General features: G+C 56.0%; 1 protein-coding gene across 2 annotated transcripts in view; it reads right to left on the reverse strand.

The window, feature by feature from the left end:
- Positions 1 to 300: 300 nt before the first annotated feature.
- Positions 301 to 21,174, reverse strand: part of Evc2 (EvC ciliary complex subunit 2) — a 50,935-nt gene continuing 30,061 nt past the window's right edge. Inside the window, exons 16-22 of one of the 2 annotated variants that reach the window (XM_048364334.1) lie at positions 11,970 to 12,197; positions 8,469 to 8,662; positions 6,974 to 7,061; positions 4,822 to 5,003; positions 2,478 to 2,579; positions 652 to 980; positions 301 to 621 (exon numbers count right to left, since the gene is read on the reverse strand). In XM_048364334.1, the coding sequence (XP_048220291.1) occupies positions 695 to 980; positions 2,478 to 2,579; positions 4,822 to 5,003; positions 6,974 to 7,061; positions 8,469 to 8,662; positions 11,970 to 12,197 (1,080 nt within the window). In that variant the 3' untranslated portion in view covers positions 301 to 621; positions 652 to 694. Of the gene's footprint in view, positions 981 to 2,477; positions 2,580 to 4,821; positions 5,004 to 6,973; positions 7,062 to 8,468; positions 8,663 to 11,969; positions 12,198 to 21,174 lie in introns of both variants that reach the window. The other variant, XM_048364335.1, reaches the window with a different exon arrangement.

Raw genomic sequence — 21,174 nt, forward strand, 5'->3', positions numbered from 1 at the left:
TATAAAGCAGGGGACCGCCAGGAAGGTCAGCGTCAAGGCTCCAGAAGGGCAGGGGGTCTGCCAGGCCTGCACCCCCAAGAGCTTTACAGTTGTCCAAGTGAATCTCAGCTTTCCAAAGGCCTCTCATCGCCATGAGGCTCCAGAAAGGTAAGGGGACTTGCTCGGTAAGAACACAGGTCTTCTGGTTGCTGGCACATCCAGACGAGAAGCTCTCTCTCGGACATCGAAACGGGGAGAGAAAACACATAGGTAAATAAACAGAAATGGCTCCCACAGAGAGAAGAAATGAGTGCCATTGTGAAGGGCTATGTGTCACATATATTTATTTATTTTTAAGTTCCCTTTGTAAAAACAGAACGTGTAACACACACAGGATGTAAAAGCACGCAGAGCTGGTGTCGTACAGCTGGGCAGTGGGGCGTGGCAGGGCCGGGGTCTCCTCAGCTCCTTGTGATGTGCGAGTGTGCAAGGTCAACGTTCACCCCCGTGTGACACAGAGAAGAGCAGCCTCGAATTCACAAGGCCGGACTCAATGGCGTCCTCAGGAGCCTGCGCGCGTGGACACCGGTGTCTTCTTCCAAGTGCAATTCATAGATTCCAATGGCAGCATCCAATCACAAATGCGCGTGCGCACATGCACACACACACACGCACACACACACACTCACGTGCCTCAGGAGAATATACCATATGCTCATCGCTTTGGACCCCTTCCGGGATGGTCCAAGGCCCTGCTGGCCTTTTTGCTGTTCAGGAAGTTCTTTTTCCTCCTGGTGGGGACATGCAACGAGATGTCGGGTTCCCTGGGGCTTCTGAAGATGAAGAGCTTTTCACCGGTGTTGAAGACGTCCATCGTTTCGGCCCCCGTGATGGGGATGGGTGCTGGCTCCCCGACGGGCTCCAGGGGCAGGTGGGGCCAGCTTCCTTTTCCAGAGAACGCCGCCCTCTCTCTGACGGGGAGACACGTCTTCTTCAGGAGGCTGAGGACGAAAGGGAAGGTGAGCCTCCTCTCTGTGGCTGCGGTGTCCCCACAGCCCTTCCCGCCGCGCCCCTCAGAGGCTGCGCTCCCCAAGCCTGCGGGGCCCCAGCAGCTCGCGTGGGGTCAGCCGCGCTGGGAGGACCGGCGAGGAGACGGCGCGGAGCCGCAGCGAGACCGCAAAGCCTCCGCCCTCCCCGGGAAGAGCTCTTGCTAGGACATTCGCAAACGCGCTACAGTTTCGCCCTAACCATAGCCTCGGGGGAACCGGCGGCGGAAGCCAGGTGAACGGGTTTGCCGTGGACCAGTACGGCAAGCTTTAGGAATGTGCTGGAACAGGGCAGCTGGAATCCCGGCCCTCAGCGGTCCTGGCTTCCCCAGCTGGATGCAGGATCTCTGCAGCCCCGGTGGTGAAAGCCATCGTGGTCCCGGAGCCCTGCACAACTGGAGAGCCCCTGTTCTCTCTGCCAAGCAGGGCAGGACCGGGCTGGCAGGGGCGCTCCAGGGGTGTGGCACAAACAGCTGCGAACTCCTGCCTTACAGCCTGTGTGAGCCTGGACAGTGACCCAGCTCTCTGTGGTCCTCCCCTCCCCTCCCTTCCTCTCCTCTCCCCTCCCCTCCAGAGGGCCATGAATCTCCAGGCAGCTCCAATGAGCCCAGAGCCCTTCCACTGAGGTCCACGTCCACTCCACCCCCGTCAGTGCAGACCACGGGCGGGGCTCTGGGGGGCACAGTTCTTGGCCAGCCACGGCTTCCGGAACACGTGGTCCGTGCCAGTCTACCTGATGTTGCTTTCTTCCCCCACCCCGCTCCATCTCCTCTGCCAGAAATGTTGGCTCCGTGGTTTGTAGCAAGCTAAGCACACTGTGCCCTTCACTTCCCACTGGCCTCCAGGTGTGCAACAATCACAGCCCAAAGAGGCAGGCACCAGGGGGAAATGGGTGGGGAGAGAAGAGCCTGGAAGTTCAGGGCAGCAAAGGGATAGGTGGATGGGCCCAGTCTCGGAGCCACCATTACCAGCCGCACGTGCGCGCTCTGAATGGGACCTCCCACGCTTTTGTTTTCTGTTCCCACCTTCTGGAAGGTTCAGCGCAATAAGTAGTGAAAGGGCTCTGGGAACTATCAAGTCAAACAGCCATAGGGAATTATTCTTTTTTTCTAATTATACCCCATTAAAACCAGCTCTTAGCCAAAATAAATACAGTCATTAAAATGCTAATATGTTAAAAGAACATTCACCCACCGACAGCTACTGGCTTTTATTTTACCTCTAACGTAAGCCCAAGAAGAAAGGTCTGGGGTCTTCAGGAGAGGGCCCTCCGTTGCTCTCCGAAGTCACTTCCTCCCGCCCTTCCCTCCAGCCCACACCCCACAGCCATGCCCACCGCCACACCCCATGGCCACGCCCCACAGCCACACCCCACAGCCACGCCCCACAGCCACGCCCCACGGCCACGCCCCACAGCCACGCCCCACAGCCACGCCCCACAGCCGTCCGTACCTCTCCTTCCTCTGGCGAGCCCACAGCATCCTTCCCAGGCCTCTGCTCACCAGGTCCGCGCGCAGCTTGCGTTCCAAGTCTTGCCACCACTCCTGGTGTTTCCTGACAACAAGAAGAACATCTCGTGATTTCAGATGAACAGGACCTTCCGCTCACCAGGGATCCTAAGACCCCTACAGGCCTCCACCCCTCAGGGTGGCAAGTGGCTGACGCCAGGAGCCCCGAGGGTTCACCCAGGCCTCATCCATGGAGCTCCTCCCTGACCTGCGCAAGACACCGCCTCTGACCCCGTTCCCCCTTCGGGGACGACGGGCAGCGACCTGTGATTATCAGAGGGAGGCAGTGGGAGAGTTTGGACGCCCCGTCAGCCAAGGGCTGCGTGCTGGCTCATGCATGACCCCCCCGGTGTGTTCCCAGAGACCGCGGGCGTCCTGGGCGTCCGGCGGGTGCTCTGAATACCTGAAGAGAAGCACGGAGACGCCGAGTGGACGTGTGGAAGGTGGGCTGCCACGGAGCCCGGGGCCCACCGGCAGCTGTGTGGACACCAGACTGAACAAGGACACCAGAGCGCGCCAGGGGCTCAAGCCAACCGAGGACAGTGTGGAACTGAGTCACGTCTGTGTCCTGCCCGGTGTGCAAGGGGGGTGGGGGAGCACAGCCGCGCCCCACGCAGGCCCAGGGACAGGCTGGGCTGGGAGCAGGACGGGGGCCTCTGGTGCCGCCCCCTCGAGGTCGCCAGGGCTTCCCGTCCAGCCCTCCGGCGCCACCCTGCTCTTCGACTCACCCCCCCCACCTCCTCTCCCCTCCACCCTGCTCCTCATGTCCTAGGTGGTGCTGTTGCTTTTTAGCTTTTTGCATCCTCGAAGACGACTGTACAGCCGCTAAGGAGACGCTGCCCTTCGGCAGCGTCTGTCCTTCGCATGCGTCTGTCCACACACACACACACACACACCATTTCGGGAGACGCTGGGCGCCAGACTCCCACGGGCCCCGGCTTCTGACAGGGGCTCTGCAGCTAGTACTCCCCAATCCTGCGTGGTCCCCATTAACAGATGACGCCGCTGGCTGCTCCCCAGCCCTCCTCACTCCACACCCAGCTCCCTGCCCGAGTTAGAATGGACCTTTCCTGACCACACTCACACCTGGCCCCCAGCCCTGAAGGAAAACACCCGAGGGGTGCCCCACGCCAAGGACAACGAGCCCTACCGCACCCGCAGTTACAGAGAGCAGCCACGCACACTGTGCTACAACCGCCAGTGGAGCTTGGGCAGCCTCCCCAACACCAGCTCAGGCCTAGAACCCTAGGTACCCAGGAGGCAGAGGGCTGAGGGGGTCCAGTTCAGAGCAAGCTGGGGCAGACAAATCGGATGGACTCTTATCTCCAAGTAACCAGCAAAAGGCCAGAAGCGGGTAGGTGGCTCAACTGGTAGAGTACCATCCCCGGGTGAAAAGAGCTAAGGAAGAGTTCAAGCCCGAGTGCCGATACGCTCATGAAATACACCAGCTACAAGGCGGGAGCAGGGAGCGGGGGAAGCATGGCGCTGAGGCTGATAAGGACAGCAGGAAAGATGAGACGATGGGACAAGAATGACACTGAGAGATGGCGTTCTCTCACTGCAGGCGTGTCTACTGCATGCTTACACACACACACACACACACACACACACACACACACACACCCGGATGGTCCTGACTTGCAAGGGGTTGACTAACACGTTTAACAGTGTGGCAGTGGAAAGGAGAAGCAGCTCAGCGGACGCTCAGCTGCCTGGAATCTCAGTGGCGCTCCTGTCCCAGGCCGGCAACACACCGCGTGATATTCTCGTGTGCCGGCCTGGGCGGCGTGCACCGCTCCCAGCCGGAAAGTGCATGCCACGGCAAATGCGATCTTCCACCCGTGCGGTCTCCGGGTTTATCAGGGTGCAATACGGAGGCACCTCTGTACTCATTCACACGCACAGCACCACGCACACACCCAGACACGCCACACTCTCATCACGCCCAAACTCGGCAGAGAAACACACCACAGAGAAAGAGATGGAACCAGAGGCTAGCAGCTGCTTTTCCCGGGTAGCAGTGCCACGGATGGGGTTTGAACGCCTCCTCTTCCATGCTCCTCACTGGCCGTGCCGAGCATCGTTTGGGTCTCGGGGAAGCTTTGCTTCCTAAGATTCTACTTGAGAAATAAGCCGGTCACACAATCAGAGTACAAAGGCAAATACTGGGCCTCCCGGCCCCGCCTTCCTGAGTCCCTTCTAAGCAGTGAAGGGCCCGGCCTCCCGCTGGGGTTCCCCCGGGGTCCCCACGGGAGTTGTGCAGGGCAGCCCCGTTACACGGAGCTCACCTCCTCCTGCCCGGGTCGGCCTCGCTCTCCGCAGCGTGGTCCCCGTGTCTGTCGGCGGCCGAGTCCAGCAGGCCCAGCAGCGGCGACCCGGAGGCCGTGGGCAGCGCCAGGCTGAGGAGCCGGCACAGCAGGGCCCCGGGGACCATGGTCATCCTCGCGAGGTACGCCGCCAGCCGCAGCTCCTACGGGGGGAACAGGGAGCTCACCTCCTGGCTGCCTCGAGATTTGACGGACAGTAATTCCTGATTGATTACATTCTTAGAGCTTCGTGTCCTGGGGTGATACATATTTTATGGGCTCAGCTCGGAAAACATGCTCTGAATTCCCAGAGCTGTCAAAAAGATGCCTTCGGTTAGTTAGTCCCCTGGCTCTGTTGACAGTCCCCTGGCCACGTGGATGGTTAGTCCTCTGGCCTGCGTGGATGGTTAGTTCCCTGGCCACATGGATGGTTGGTCCCCTGGCCACGTGGAAAGTTAGTCCTCTGGCCACGTGGATGGTTAGTCCCCTGGTCACATGGATGGTTAGTCCTCTGGCCACGTGGATGGTTAGTCCTCTGGCCACGTGGATGGTTGGTCCCCTGGCCTGCGTGGACGGTTAGTCCGTGGCCACGTGGATGGTTAGTCCCCTGGTCTGCATGGACGGTTAGTCTCCTGGCCTGCGTGGACGGTTAGTCTCCTGGCCTGTGTGGATGGTTGGTCCTCTGGCCACGTGGATGGTTAGTCCCCTGGCCACGTGGTTAGTCCTCTGGCCACGTGGATGGTTAGTCCTCTGGCCATGTGGATGGTTGGTCCCCTGGCCTGCATGGACGGTTAGTCCCCTGGCCTGCGTGGATGGTTAGTCCCCTGGCCACATGGATGGTTAGTCCCCTGGCCACATGGATGGTTAGTCCCCTGGCCACGTGGAAAGTTAGTCCTCTGGCCACGTGGATGGTTAGTCCCCCTGGCCACGTGGAAAGTTAGTCCCCTGGCCATGTGGATGGTTAGTCCCCTGGCCTGCGTGGATGGTTAGTCCTCTGGCCACGTGGATAGTTAGTCCCCTGGCCACGTGGATGGTTAGTCCCCTGGCCACGTGGTTAGTCCACTGGTCTGCATGGACGGTTAGTCCCCTGGCCTGCGTGGATGGTCAGTCCCCTGGCCTACATGGTTAGTCCTCTGGCCACGTGGTTGGTCCCTTGGCCTGCGTGGACGGTTAGTCCCCTGGTCTGCATGGACGGTTAGTCTCCTGGCCTGCGTGGATGGTTGGTCCCCTGGCCTGCGTGGACGGTTAGTCTCCTGGCCTGCGTAGATAGTTAGTCCTCTGGCCCCCGTGGCTCATCCACTCCCTCCACGGCCTGGCAGTAGGTCTGGTCCTCAGTAGTCAGTACCTTCCTCCTTCTCCTGCCTGCCTCTGTGAGGCCAGGTGACCCAGAGAGCAGTGCCGCGTGTCCCTCAACCGAGGCATGGTCACGGACTGCTCTGCCCAACCCCAGAGCCCTGCTCTTCACTGGAGGGCGCCGTGGGCAGGCCTTGAGGACGTTCACTGCACCGCGTGGAAGCCACCAGTCTGCACCGCACACCCGGGCCGCGGGGGAGGGGGGCTGGTGGACCGGCGTGACTGGGAAGGCAGCACGGGGGGGGGGGGGGGGGGGGGGCTGGGGAAGGGCGGGAAGTTCCGCCTTCCCATCATGGTGGAGGTGACAAGAGTCACCTGGGACAAAGGGACTCAGAACTGCACTCGGTGTCCACGCCTGGATGCGGTGAGGTTCCAGCCACGGGGAGGCGCGAAACCCAGACGGACACCAGAACCGTCCATGCCGGCCCCGCGGCTCCCCGCGCTGCCCGGAGGACTCCAGCAGGAGAAGGTTCTGCGGGAACGCAGGACCGAACTCCAGAGAACCTGCTCCGGGCCCCGGCCTCCCGCCACAGAATGGCGGGTCCCGAGGCCCTCCTCGTTTCTCTTCCTCGGATGGTGTGCGGGGCTTCGCCGCGGGGGAGCACAGGGCGGGCGCCTGGCCACCTCCCCTGAGAGGGCGCACGACAAGGCCGGGAGCGCTGGAGCGAGGACACCGAGTGGCGGTGAGCTCGGGGCTGCTGGGCCCGCCCTGGCCACCGGGGACAGAACAGAGACGGAGCGGGGGCAGGCGCAGACACAGAAGGGAGCGGCGCCCTCTCACCTGGCCGCACAGGGTGGTCAGGGTGTCGCTCTCCAGCCTCTCCAGCGCGTCCTCCAGCATGGCGCCGTCCCGCTGCTGCTCCCTCACCCTAGAGGAAAGGCGAAGCCCGTGCCGGCTGAAGATCAACTCGTGGTTTAAACGGCCCGGAGTCACAGGCCTCACACGCGCGCGCACACACACGCACACGCGCACACACACGCACACGAACTAACGGTCCACTTGCAGTCTCCTAGCCTGGACCACTTCCCAAAAGGGGTGGCCACGGAGGATCGCTTGGTGAGGAGCCTGCTCACCCGGGACTCGAACCCACTTACGCCCTGTGTGTAGTCCCAGAGCCACTGTCCAGGGACGGACCCCGCTCTGAGCATCAGACCAACAGCAACAGCACCAGGAACAGGGGGCGGGGCTTCACACCTCCCTGGCCAATCAAAGCCAGCACGGTGGCCCCGCCCCCCGCGTTTCATTGGTTCTTTTATAACCTGGCACATCCACGGGAACAACTCCGATCCAAATTCTTCCCGCAGAGCGGAGCTCGAGTGAGTATAACACACTCCCAAACTCCCGCCTGAGTCAAGTTAGCACCTTTAAGCCTTTCCCTGGGACCACACAAATCCTGCCAACTCGCTCAACGGAACTGAGTTAAGACTCTGATGTTGTGTGTAGGCAAGAAAAGCAAAATCAAATAGACAAAAGTCACCCGTAATCTCATCAGCCAAAAGTCACACCCATTAAAACTGGGTCTGTTTCCTTGCAACTCATTTGTGTGCGTTTTCGAAAACGAGTCACATTGTGCGCAGCAGACAGTGTCCCGCCTCTCCCTTCCACGACCGCGTCCTATCCACGGTGGAAAGCTCGGGAGCTGTAAGAAATTACCTTTACCCCAAGGTTCTTCATGCCACCACAGGCAAAAGGCTAATTGCCTAATGTTAATTGTGCAGGGATGTAATGAACAAAGAAGGAAGCCGGGGGGGTATGTCTGCCCCACAGTTCCCTAAAAGCAGGATCTGAAATGCTACACGGTGAATCTGATCTGAACGCTAGCCTGAACAGTTGTGCCAGCCCTGTTTCTGCTGACATATGGCTACACAACACATGAGCAGGCAAGGAAGCTGGGGGAAGATGCATGGGACTTCTCTGTGCCAGGGTGTGTGTGTGTGTGTGTGTGTGTGTGTGTGTGCTGGTATTGGGGCTTGAACTCAGGGTTGAGGGGCTGCTCCTTAACTTTCTTGCTCAAGGCTGGCACATGAGCTGTAACTCGACCTTAGCTTTCTGGTGGTTAACACGAGTCTCATCAACTCCCCCTGCCTGGGCTGGCTCTGAACCAACGATCCCCAGATCTCGGCCTCCCGAGTGGCCAGCGTTGAGGTTACCAGGAAGTGCTGTCAGGGAGAAGCAGCTGACTTCCTGCAGAGGGAAGCTCGGGCCCCGGCCCTGGGCTGGCACCTGGAGGGGGAGAGAGGGCAGCCCCGCCCAGGGTGCGGGCCGCCCGGCCTACCTCTGCTGGTGGTGCTCCAGAAGCTTCTGGCCCTTGCCCAGGGCCTGCTGCAGGATGACAGAGATCTGCCTTTCAGGGTCCACCTCCCCAGACTCCTTCAGAAGTCCGGGCCCCTCGGCCCCCCACTGCCGCTGCTGGGCCTCTTCCTGCCTGGCCAGCTGCTCCTCCAGCTTCCGCTCCAGTTCCTGCAGCTCCTGCACACACGGGGGGGGGGGTCAATCCTGCTGTACACACGGGGTGGGGGGTGAATCCCGCTGCACACATGGCGGGGGGTAGGGAGCGGAACTCCACTGCAGAGGTCACTGGATTAAAGGACAACGCCTGGCCTTCTGGGGTGTCTGGAATCCTAGCGACTCAGGAGGCTGAGATCTGAGGATCACCACTGGAAGTCAACCCAGGCAGGAAAAGTCTGAGACTCTTCTCTCTCTCAACTCCAATCGACTACCAAACACAAAACCAGAAGTGAAGCTGTGGTTCACGCGGTAGAGCACCAGCCTTGCACAAACTAGGGACAGTCACACACAAAACAGAAAGAAAGAAAAGGAAAACCAAAGAAACGAAAGCTGACCTTCATCATGGTACAGCACTGGAAGCCCGCCAGCCCTGGCCTCCCGTGGCCCCATCCAGCTGTTCCAGCTGTGCCCACCTGGGCGACGTGATGGTGCCTCCTACCTCCAACCGTCCCCTCAGCCCACGGGATGTCACTCGACTAACTCCCGAGTCTCCTCGTTGTCCCGGCTGAGGAGGCTCCACGGTGCTCTCCCCTGACCCCGGGGGGCCTGGGCGCCCCGGCTCAGGCCAGAGTCCACTCCCGCTTCTGATGACATTCTAGGGTCAGATAGGATGTGACCGGGAGACCTGGGGCCTGGGCCACGTGGCCCCTCTGGTAATGGCACTCAGAAGCTTCCGGGCCTTGCTCAGCACCTGGCTGCCCCATGTCCGCGAGCACCTCGGACCTGGACCTTGGGAGGCGGTGTGAGCTCCAGCGCAGGACCGCGTCTCCTGCTCAAGGCTTCCGGGGCCTGCCTGACCCACGGCGGACGGCCACGCTGGGACACAGCAGCTGTGGCTGAGCCGAGAGAACCCACACCACAGCGCACGGATACACAAATGGAGTGCTCTGGGTTCAGTTAGTCTGGGTGGCCCCACCGGTTCAAAGCCTTTGCTGCTGAAATGTGCCCATCACGCGATCGCCCCGGGCACGCGCTCCCGTCTCCCAAACGGAGTGTAAGTCATTCGAAACGGGAGGTGCACACGGCACCGCTTTCTTGGGCGACATTTCTTCCACCGCCCGCGGAGCCCCTTTTCCCGACCAAGCACGGAGAGCGAGCTTCAGAATCACCCCGAAAGAGCCTCGAGATCAAACAGAAACGGCACCGAATCCCCAGCGACGCAAAGTCACGGTGGTGTCAGAGCACAGGGTGGCGTATGGACGGCGGACCGAGGGTGCGTCTCAGGTACCTGGGCTCCCGTGTCTCGCTCTGCCGGACTCACTTCATGACCTTGGGCCTGATCTTCACTCTCAAGGGCTCATGCCCCCCAGAGGAGACTCAGGGCAGCAACCTACCTCCATGCTCACTGCCCCAGAAGTGCACAGCATGCTGCGGCTTTGGGGAGATTCTCTCCCACTGTTAACTTGCGGGAGAGTTTCATGTTGGACTGGCGCTGAGATGGCCCTGCAGGCTTCCCGTCCCCCCACAGGCTGATCCGGTGACTCTGAATGTGCTGGTAATCTACAGATGAAAGCCTACAAAGACCTAATCTGTTATTTTTGCTTTTCCTGTTTTTGGTTACTTCCCTCCCCACCTCCGCTGAGAACTCCTATTCGGCTGAACCCAATCTGCAGAAATCTTGATTTTTTCCGCTAAGAATATCTATTTTTTTTTTCTGAAGAGGATTTATTTACACACACACACACACACACACACACCTTTTTTTAATTTTTGGACCAGGACAATCAACCAACTTGGAACTGTTTTAGCTGAATTGATCACCTTTAGCTGTATTGATCACTGAATGGCTGACCCCCACCTAGATTCAAATTCACAGGGAGAGTTCGGGCCACACGGAGAGAAGGCTGGGGACAGGCAGGCTCCACCAGCAGGTGACTGTTCTTACCTAGGAAAGGGAGGGCCGAGGGCCCAGCTGCTGCCCTGACAAAGCCAGGGGCTCCGCAAGGTAGCGTTGCCTCCTGGGGAGTTTCAAGAGTCAGAAAACATGGAAGGGCCTGCATCCTATCATCTGTCCATTCCTGGAGGCCTTGGGCTAGAATTCCTACCCTTGCTGCACAGATTTGCACTGTTTTGTTTTGGTGCAGGTCCTAGAGCTTGAACTCAGGGTCTGGGCACTGTCCCTGAGCTTTTGTGCACAAGGCTGGTGTTGTACCACTTGAGCCACAGCTCCACTCCTGGCTTTCGGGGGTAATTAATTGGAGATAAGAGTCTCTTGGGCTTTGCCTGCAAGCTGCAGCCCTCAGGTCTCAGCTTCCTGAGTAGCTAGGATTACTGGCACGAGCCACCGGGGCCCAGATGATTTCTGTGGGGTTTTTTTTTTTGTGTCATTTATGAGCCGTAAAAATCTTCACAAAAATGCCTCCTGTCACTTGTTCAAATCCCAATTTCTTCTCCTGAGAGCCAAGTGTAACAGAAATACCTATTTTACAGCACTGCTCAGTAGTTAACGAGCTATGACAAAGTGCTTAATTGGGAAGCCACACAAAGTCACAACTTGTTGTTAATCACGCTTTACTAATAACCTTACAAAGCATGGTTACGGACTGTCTCATGAGTGCCCGGCTCCTGGATGACGGTACGGCCATCCACAGCTCAGGGCCGGCTTTGCCTTGCTGCCATCAGTTATTGTAATAGCAGATAAAATACATGACATTGTAAGATCTACCTCCGTCATTAGTCTCAAAACAGTTGTTTCTATAGCTACTGCTTGACGAGAGCCTGCTCGCCTTGAAAGAACACAGAGAAATGCTAATATTTAGAATTATAAAATGAGATGACCTGACGTGATTGAATTTAGGGTGTGTGTGTGTGTGTGTGTGTGTGTGTGTGTGTGTGTGTGTAGTGTGTACGTGTGCATGCGCTCAGGGCCTAGGCATCGTCCCTTACCTTTTTCCACTCCAGGCTGGCACTCTACCACTTAAGCCATACCTCCACTTCTGGCTTTTCGGTGGAGATGAGAGTCTCATGGGCTTTCCTAACCGGGCTGGCTTCAAACCACAGTCCTGAGATCTGAGCCCGAGTAGCTGGGATCACACGCACGGGCCACCACGCCCGGCACCCTGCTGATGTGAGTAGCAGCAGGAAAGAGGGCACTGCCGATCCAATGATGGCGCTGACTGGAAGATGCGCCCTTTTTAGTGAGGTGAAGACTCCCCGGGATGCCTTCTCACAGGCCACGCGCTGTCAGTCCCCTCCCTTGGTCCCCACGGGCGTGGCCCAGACGGGACAGGTGCCGGTGCCGGGCCCCCCCACCCCGGGGCTCACTCACTAGGCCGGGAGACTCCAGGATCTGGCTGCAGGCCGACTGGGTCAGCGTCTCCGACTCTCTCAGCTCCTCCAGCAGCAGGTCCTGGATGCTGAGCAGGGCAGCGTAGGCCCACAGGGTCTCCGTGGCCCGCGCCGCCTTCTGGAACTGCAGAGCCACGAGCGATTCCGCGAAGCGCGCCTCCTGGGCCTCCAGCCGCTGCACCCTCTCGCGCAGCAATTCCCCCCGCACCTGCAGAGGACGTGAGCGAGGCTCTGGAAGGAGAGTCACACCCCTGCACGGGGCACCAGCTCGGGACCCCGAGCCCGCCCCCGCCCCCCCCCCCGTGGGCTCCAGGGTGCAGAGGCCCTGGGGCTCTGCAGGGAGCTCCCAAGATGGCACCTCGCGTTCGTTTCTGAGGACACCAGGCCTCTGCAGCGAGCTGTGCGCCTTCCTTGTCCGCCATCCCGTTGGGTCGCTGTCCTGCTCAAAGCCCTCCTGGGGCCCCCCACTTCCTAGGGGGTGAAAGCTCACGGGTCCAGAATCCTCCCATCCCCGACCACCCACCCCGGGACTCCACGCTACCTACCTCCTGCTGCACACCGGCACCCTGTCGGTGCCCCCCGCCCCCCGTCCTTGCCTTCTCATTCCTAAGTTTCTGCGTGAAGTTTCCACAGCCCCGCACGCGTGTCCCCCACGTTCCCGAGCTCCCACGCCACTCTGGCCTCCCTCCCGGCCCTCACTACACACGGGCTGCCCCTCTAGCAGCGTCGTGGAGAGAGACTGCTGGGTCAGCCTTTCTCCAATCCGGAAAACCAGGTGACAGCCCGCGGAGGGCCGATGGGTTCCCATGGCAACGGAAGAGCACCGGAAAGCAGCCGCGGCGTCCGCGTGCCGTCAGCCCAGCGTCCCCTGACGTTAGCGGGAAGGGCCACATCCGACGACTTCTCCCCACGGGACGCCCAGTGCCCGCTGGGTGACCCGCCCAGGGAGCACCCGCCCGACTAAACGGAATTCCCTGGGATGCACTGGGGGCGGGCTGGCTCTCCTCCCTCTCAGCACCACTGTTTCATTTCCTGGTTCCCATCCACCCGGTCATCTTCTGGACTGAGTGTTTCCGACACTCGTAGGCCTCTCGTTGGCTGGCAGACGAGCTGCCCTGGGTGCCGTCACCGCGGAGGTTTACACCGGGAGCCTGTCGCAGGCTACCGCGGCTGCCGTTAGAGCGCGCTTCTCCTGGCTTCCGGCCGCGCCTCCCTCCCTGGTCTTTGTGTTGTTCTTGTCATCCACTTTAATTTTTCCATATAAAATGCATCTTCTGTGAAGCTTACACTAGTCACTTTTGTTTCGGCAAAGCAATCCATTTTTCGAAAATCTGTATTGAGGCGAAATCCACATGGCGTAGAATTACAACTGTTTTACACAGTCCACATTAGATATTCAGACTCGCAAAGCCAACAGCCTCTGGAAAACAACCACCTTCTCTCTGCTCCTCCAGTTTTACTTATTCTGGATGAGTCGATGGAATTGACTCAGTAAGTATGACCTCTGGGGCCTTCGATTGAACGTAATGTCCTTTGGTTCCGTCTCCTTGTTGCATATCGTAACTTAAATCTTTTTTTTTTTTTTTGCCAGTCCTGGGCCTTGGACTCAGGGCCTGAGCACCGTCCCTGGCTTTTTACCGCTCAAGGCTAGCACTCTGCCACTTGAGCCACAGCGCCGCTTCTGGCCGTTTTCTGTATATGTGGTGCTGGGGAATCGAACCTAGGGCCTCGTGTATCCGAGGCAGGCACTCTTGCCACTAGGCTATATCCCCGGCCCGTAACTTAAATCTTTTTTATAGCTGAATCTTTCCCCACTGCAGGTACAGTCCATCAGATCTTGAAGAGATTTTTACTAATGAAACAATGGTGCACTCACTTATGCCATAGCCATTCGCAGCCACCTTTGTTCATGTAGTTTGGCGTTTCCATCTGATTAGGGGTCTTCTGCCCAGGAGGACTTCCTTTAACATTTTTTTTTTTTTTTTTTTTTTGCAGTTTGGGTCTGCCAGCATAACATCTTTCAGCATTGTCTAACAAAACATATTTTGCCTTCATTCTTGAGAGGGGCATTTGGGATGCAGAATTTTAGGGGTACTCAGAAGACATTTCTCCAGGGTTCTCTGGAGACATTGCTCCACCGTCTCCTCGCTGACATGGTTGAAAGCAGGAAGTCTGCCGTCCTCCTGCGCTTGCTCCTCCATGTACATCATGTAGCCTCTTTTCTTCAGTTGAAGACTTTAAGTTTTTATCTCTACTTTTGTTGTGACAGTACCGGGGTGTGAACTCAAGGTGTAGGCATCGTCACTGAGCTTTTTTGCTTCAGGCTGGCACACTCTACCACTTGAACCACAGCTCTACTGAGGTTAACTGGAGGTTAAGAGTCTCGCCGACTCTCCTGCCCAGGTTGGCTCTGAACCTTGGTCCTCAGATCTCAGCCTCCTGAGTGGCTGGGGTCACAGGTGTGAGCCACCAGTGACTGACTGGCGGCTTTTTTTTTTTTTTACTGGACTGTAGACATCCTGAATTTAACTCTGGTGGTCCCGGATATTATTTTCATTTCCATAGTTATTCTTGAGCCTTCTCCTGGGATGTGGTTATTTGGACACAAGACCATCCTTTCTGATCACATTTTCTGAGATCTATTCGTTGGAGCCAGAACAGAGCTCAGGGGAGACCCACTGCCTCAACGCCGAGGTGGAATGTTGGGGGTCCTACACTCAGCAGTTTTCCAGGGCTGCTGGAGGGGGTCGTGACTATGACCACTGCCAGCCCCGGCCGTGGGTGAGTCCACAGCACTCACTCCTCTTAGCCTCTGGCTGGCCCTGCCCGGCTCGCATCAGAACATGGGAGGGATCCAGTCCACCTGGCCTGGTTCTCTCTCTCTCTATTCAGGCCCCCTTTTTGTCAGTCATGGGGCTTGAACTCAGGACCCGGGTGCTGTCCCTGAGCTCTTTCTACTCCAGGCTAGTGCTCTACCACTTTGAGCCACAGCAACACTTCTGGGTTTCTGGTAATTCCTTGTAGATAAAAGTCTCATGGACTTTCCTACTCGGGCTGGCTTCCAACTGTGATCCTCAGGTATCAGCCTCTTGAGGACCTGGGATTACTGCCACTGGCACCTGAACAACCTTCTTCACTGGCTCTTTGTCACACGAAGCAAGCTGGCTTAGGTGTCCCAGTCTCTCTACTGTCTCTTCCACTCATAGTCTGCGGGCCCTTCCTGAGGCGTAGCTGAGGACTTATTCATGGAAATACAAGCGAACGCCGAGGGGACCACAACGCCTTCTGTACGTGCAGTGAGAACAATATGGACAGGAGAATTTTCGAAGGATTTTCCCAAATGGTTTCTTTTCTTCCTTGGAATACTCAACTGGTTAATTCTAACACGGTGAGATTAGGCCTCTAGAGAGGGTTTTTTTTTTTTTTTTTTGCCAGTCCTGGGCCTTGGACTCAGGGCCTGAGCACTGTCCCTGGCTTCTTCCCACTCAAGGCTAGCACTCTGCCACTTGAGCCACAGCGCCGCTTCTGGCTGTTTTCTGTATATGTGGTGCTAGGGAATCGAACCTAGGGCCTCGTGTATCCGAGGCAGGCACTCTTGCCACTAGGCTATATCCCCAGCCCCTCTAGAGAGGGTTTGATTCTTGTCGCTCCTGGGGAATGACAGACTTGCATATGAGGTATTCATGACAAGCTTCATTAAAATTCCAACACCTAACATAATAAACATTCATTTTCTGGGACAATATGCTGCGAAATGCCCTTACGTTAAGTGAGGAATTCAGGCACCTCGCCTCCTGGTTTTCTCTGAAGCACTGTGGCCCCAATCTCCTCTAGGCACGGAGAAGCCCTCTGAATTCACAACAGACACAGCCCTGCCAACCAGCAGACACGAGGTCCTGAAGGGTTCGGGAAATCACGCCCCTCCTTCTTGCCCAGGTGTGGAAACGAGCACAGGTTAACGCAAGGGACAGAGGAACAGGCATCCAACCTCAGCTACGCCACCACGAGTATGGATTGGAAGCTGAGACTCAGATGCATATCCAAACAAACCACGGACAGCAGCCTCCCACAGAGCCCATCACGGAACAGAGGAGGCCGGCCTCCTGCAGGAAGCCCGGCTCCCGGAGAGACAGGAGGCAGCTGAGGTGGACGGAGCTCCCCACTCTCTCCAAAACACTAACACCGTCCCTGGAGCACCATAGGAAGGGATGGAGGGAGCCTAGGAGATCAGAGACCAGGTCCCCCCACATGGAAAGAAAGGCAAGAGAGGAAGTGTGTCTGTGTGTGTGTGTGTGTGTGTGTGTGTGTGTGTCACATCAAGAGTCGAGTATCCAGGGGCTGGGGATATAGCCTAGTGGCAAGAGTGCCTGCCTCGGATACATGAGGCCCTAGGTTCGATTCCCCAGCACCACATATACAGAAAACGGCCAGAAGCGGCGCTGTGGCTCAAGTGGCGGAGTGCTAGCCTTGAGCGGGAAGAAGCCAGGGACAGTGTTCAGGCCCTGAGTCCAAGGCCCAGGACTGGCCAAAAAAAAAAAAAAAAAGAGTCGAGTATCCAAACACCAGAAGAGAAAGGCTGGCAGCTCACACTTTAAACGCCAGCGTGCATTTGAAAAGTCCACTCTGGGAGGTGGTCCTCATCTGCTGGATGGGCTTAAGATGTCCAGAGTAAGCAGGAAGATGCAGAGGAGTGAGGACCCTGCCATCTTTCATGAGGAGAAAGTGGATCGCAGCGAGGCTGGCTGGATTAATATGGGTGAAGAAAAATGACTTAAACTGGAACCGTTTCCCTCTTGACAGCCACATCCTGGAGAAAATGCCAGAACTTGCCCTCGCTGCAAACCACTGAGTCATCTCCCCTCACCTCGCCGCCGCCCCCCCCCCCCCGCCCGCCGCGACACACACACCACAACCCGTGGCCACACAAGAGGTAATCTGCAAACAGAGGGCCACACCCTGACACGATGCGGTACAAACATCCTTTCTCCAAACTCAAGATTCCACCTCCACACAAAGAGCCCCTTCCCCAGGTCCCATCTGCCCCCGCCCCTTCTGCCCCCTGCCCCCTGCCCCGCCGGACCTCACTCTTCCCGCCTAATGAGAGATCTTAGTTGTAAGGGAGGCGGGGCCGAAGAATGACTGCCCTTCTCAGACTGAGTCCAATAAGCCTGTTGCCCTGTGGGTTCGTCTTGCTCGTCTTTTCTTCGTTCATACTCCTTCCGGGTACTCAAAATATTTCCTTATATTTGGTGCCTAATATTTCCTTACAATTGGCTTAAGGACATACAATCTTGCTACACGGACGCCATCAGTACTTCAGTCTTAAAGGCAGAAAAATTCACCTCTATTCCGGGAAAGAGATTGCACCCTGCAGTCTCCATAGTCCAGTGAAGATGCCTTACAGAAATGGAGGGCACTGCTTTAGGGCACTCACTCAGCCTGGCTTTCCTCGTATTTGTTACAAGTTGGTCTGTTATCTCCTGCATAAGACTTTAAAAACTAGCTGTGTCAATCAGACAGCTAAACTGCTCTGAGTCACTTTTTCCTAGAAAAGGGGGAACAACAGAACAATGGAAACCACTTACTAGGATGCCCTGTATCTGGAGAGCACTTAATTATTAATAAATTGTAGCTGCCAGTATCATTGTTACTTTATTCTAATCGTTAGTATTGTTATTAGTATTAATTCAATTGGATAGCTTTGAATTGCTAAAAAAAGATGCCCCTCAATGGACAAATGGGTCAAGAAAATGTGGCATATATACACAATGGGATCTTACTCATCCATTAGAAAGAAGGGTATTTCACCATTAGCAAAGAAGTGGAAAGACTTGGAAAAAAAGGATACTAAATGAAGCCAGATCCAGAGAAACAAAGGTTACAGGGTATCCCTCATTTGGAGTAGCTAGAATGAGCCTACACATCTGTAAGTAAACACCCAGGATGGTCTGCAAGTGGTTACAAATGAATCAACTCAAGTATAATAGACTCTTTGGAGAATTCACATAATGTGATATTTTAAAAAGACTTGTAAGAAATGAGTACATGTGGAGGGTGGATGGGGTAGGACCCAGGGGAGAGAGGTAGACAAATGAAGGGGGAAAGGGAGGGAGAAAGCAATTGAGTTCATTGTAGATACCACAAAACTAAGAAAAGTAAGGGGAGGGGTGGGTCAAAGGGCATAAGAATATTGCAGGGATGACACTGACCAAGATGAATCGTATTCATAAACTGCTTTGTTAAATGGCACCACCTCTGTATAGCTACTTATAAAAGATAATAAAAAATTAAAACATAATAGCGGGTTGCAATATGGAGTTTTCCCTCCTGCCTTTTAAAATAGTTCCTTGGTAATTATGCAACACAGGCACAATGTACAAAAATCTTAATACTGGAAACTGCTGGTGAACGAATAGATTGAAAAGAAGTCTCTGGGGCTGGGGACTATGGCCTAGTGGCAAGAGCGCTTGCCTCGTATACATGAGGCCCTGGGTTCGATTCCCCAGCACCACATATACAGAAAACGGCCAGAAGCGGCGCTGTGGCTCAAGTGGCAGAGTGCTAGCCTTGAGCAAAAAGAAGCCAGGGACAGTGCTCAGGCCCTGAGTCCAAGGCCCAGGACTGGCCAAAAAAAAAAAAGAAAGAAAAGAAGCCTCCGTTCTCTTCAAGGCAGAAAGAAATAAGGAAGTGGGGTGAGACGCAAAAGCAGTAACAATTCAGTGTCTGGAACGTGAACCACTGCGTAAGTAAAAGCTGAGTTGTCAGCCAGCCCTGGAGTAAGCAAAGAAACAACATAGTATCTGTGGCGGAGAATGCAGGCCTCAGATAAATGGAGAAGTAGGGAAAGGAGGGAAGAGGCTGAGCATCCCGTTGAGAATTAAGTTCTCCAGAAGTTCTTTCCACCCAAGCTCTGCCCAGCAGGTTCCTCCTCTGCCTTCCCCCCAAAGGTGGCTGGGGGGGGGGGGTTCATGCTCTGCGAGTCTCTGACTTGGGAAGGAAGCCAGGGACATCTCTGAAGGTGGGGGTACTGATCTGGAAACAGGGCTCATGTGAAAGTTCCCATCCTGACTGCTAAATCCTCCTCTCTCCACACAATGGGAAGCTGAACTGTCCCCATTCCGGCAGAAGACTGCGGCAGGCTTCCCTCAGGAAGGAAGGTCACCTTGAAGGGCGGTGGCTGGGGAACTTACACAGGCTTCCCCAACGGTCACACCAGAGTGAAGGGCCCGCGCTACAGCCCCTCCGGCTGGCTCCGAGCCTCCCTGCAACTCCCTATCGGCCTGTTTTCTTTTTCCAGTTTTCATTTATTTTTACGGATTGGTTGTTTCTTTTTCTTTCCTTATTTATTTATTGGTTGATTGATTGACTGATTGATTGACCTGAGACCAGGACTCAAACTCGGTGTCTGAGGCTTGCTTTCGCTCACTGGCTGTTGCTCTATGACCTGGGCCACACCTCCAACACCACTTTTGAAAAAAATTTCAGTGTGTGTTGTGTGTGTGTGTTTGTCTGTGTGTGTCTGTGTGTATGTCTGTGTATATATACCAGTGCTGGGGCGTCAACTCAGGACTAACTTCTTCCTTAGCTTTATGGCTTTATCAATCACTTCCTTCTGTTCGTGGACTAATTGGAGATAAGATCCGTGAGGATTTGTCCGCCTGGGCTGGCTTCCCCCCCCCCCCCCGCCCCGCCCGCGAGCCTCAGATCTCAGCCTCCCGAGTGGCTGGGATTAGGGGCTTCAGCCACCAGCACCCAGAAGCCTCTTCTTAGATTCTAACAAAGCAGCAGAGGTGAGGACCACAATCCCAGGAAAGCCCCCGATGCACACAGAGGTTCACGGTGACCGTGTAGGAATTCGTTAGCATCACTGACAATTCTCAGAGAAGGTACGAGAGGTTATGGAAGCTCCTGGTAAAAAGAATTCCCATTTTTTTCAAAAATAGGACATGGCGGGGGGGGGGGGGGCGAGGGTCTCCAAGAGCTAAAAATTAAAACATAAATGAAATATAAGATAAAATTTAGGCTATCTCTCGCAAGTAAGGCAAACTGATGGAGGAGGGAAACAGTAAAAAGAGAAAACTCAAGAAAAGGATATTAACACCTGAGTATTTACTCTTCCAGGAAGAGACACTAGGGAAAAGAAGAGGAAACAAACATTTCCACTCAGTCAGATTAACCGTCAAGTGAAAGACAGAATAAATACATGTCAATCTTAACAAAAGTTCAAGGTATTCTCCCATGTGTCCCTTCTCATGAACCACAAGATGTGTTTCACTAAAACAAAGAGCAAATCCGTAGAGAGGGGAGGAAGAGAACTCGGAGTGCAGCCCATGACGGCAGCTATGCGTGAGGAAGGCAGCCACGGCCCGTCGGAACAAGCCGAGGACCCGGATACGGTCAGCCTCGAGGAGATGGCAGGCGGTCTGGGTAGAATTTCTAGTCAATTGTCAAGGAGTGGAATGACATTGGGGGGAAAAAAAAACCTCGAAAGAAACTGAGAGCAAATGAGAACTCTAGTTAAAACACAACGTTGACAGGCACCTGTGGCTGTGCCAACGGGGACCGGGCCGTTTGCGTCACAGAACCGAGCCCCATTCTTGAGAGGCTCCGCGTTTACAACGTGCAACGGAGAGGAGCAGAATAAGACAAGGTTCCTGTCCAACAGACAGAGAAGGTGAGCGACAGTGCCCGGCAGAGGACCCGACGGGGCCACAGACGCACAGGGCCCCCCGAAGTTGTCCGCGGGGTCTCAGCCCTGCCCACTTTCCCTGAGTTCCTGGAGGAACCTCCAGACTCCTGGCGGGCCGACCAGAAAAGACAAGACTCGGCTCTTCTGAAGACCGGGGAGGAAGCTTTCCAGAGGGACCTGGCGTAAAGCCACAGAGGAAGCCTCCGCAAATTCCAGGAAGGGCCACTATTACTTTTCTTCCCTCCCACCAAGGCAATGAAATTGGAAACCCCTGACAAAAAGCGCTGCGAGACTCCTGTCTCCTGTTGAGAACAAACAAACAAACAACAACAACAACAGGGCAGAGGAGCTGCGGCTCGAGGGGCGGACGACCAGCCTTGAGTGAAAAGGCTAAGGGAGAAGCACTGAGTTCAAGCCTCAGTACGAGCACAAAAGGAGAAGAAGAAGGAGGAAAGGAAGGAAGTACCAAAGGAAAGGAAGAAGGGAGGGAGGGAGG

Source organism: Perognathus longimembris, chromosome 16 (genome assembly GCF_023159225.1).
Source record: "Perognathus longimembris pacificus isolate PPM17 chromosome 16, ASM2315922v1, whole genome shotgun sequence".
In the NCBI taxonomy this organism is placed as follows: Eukaryota; Metazoa; Chordata; class Mammalia; order Rodentia; family Heteromyidae; genus Perognathus; species Perognathus longimembris.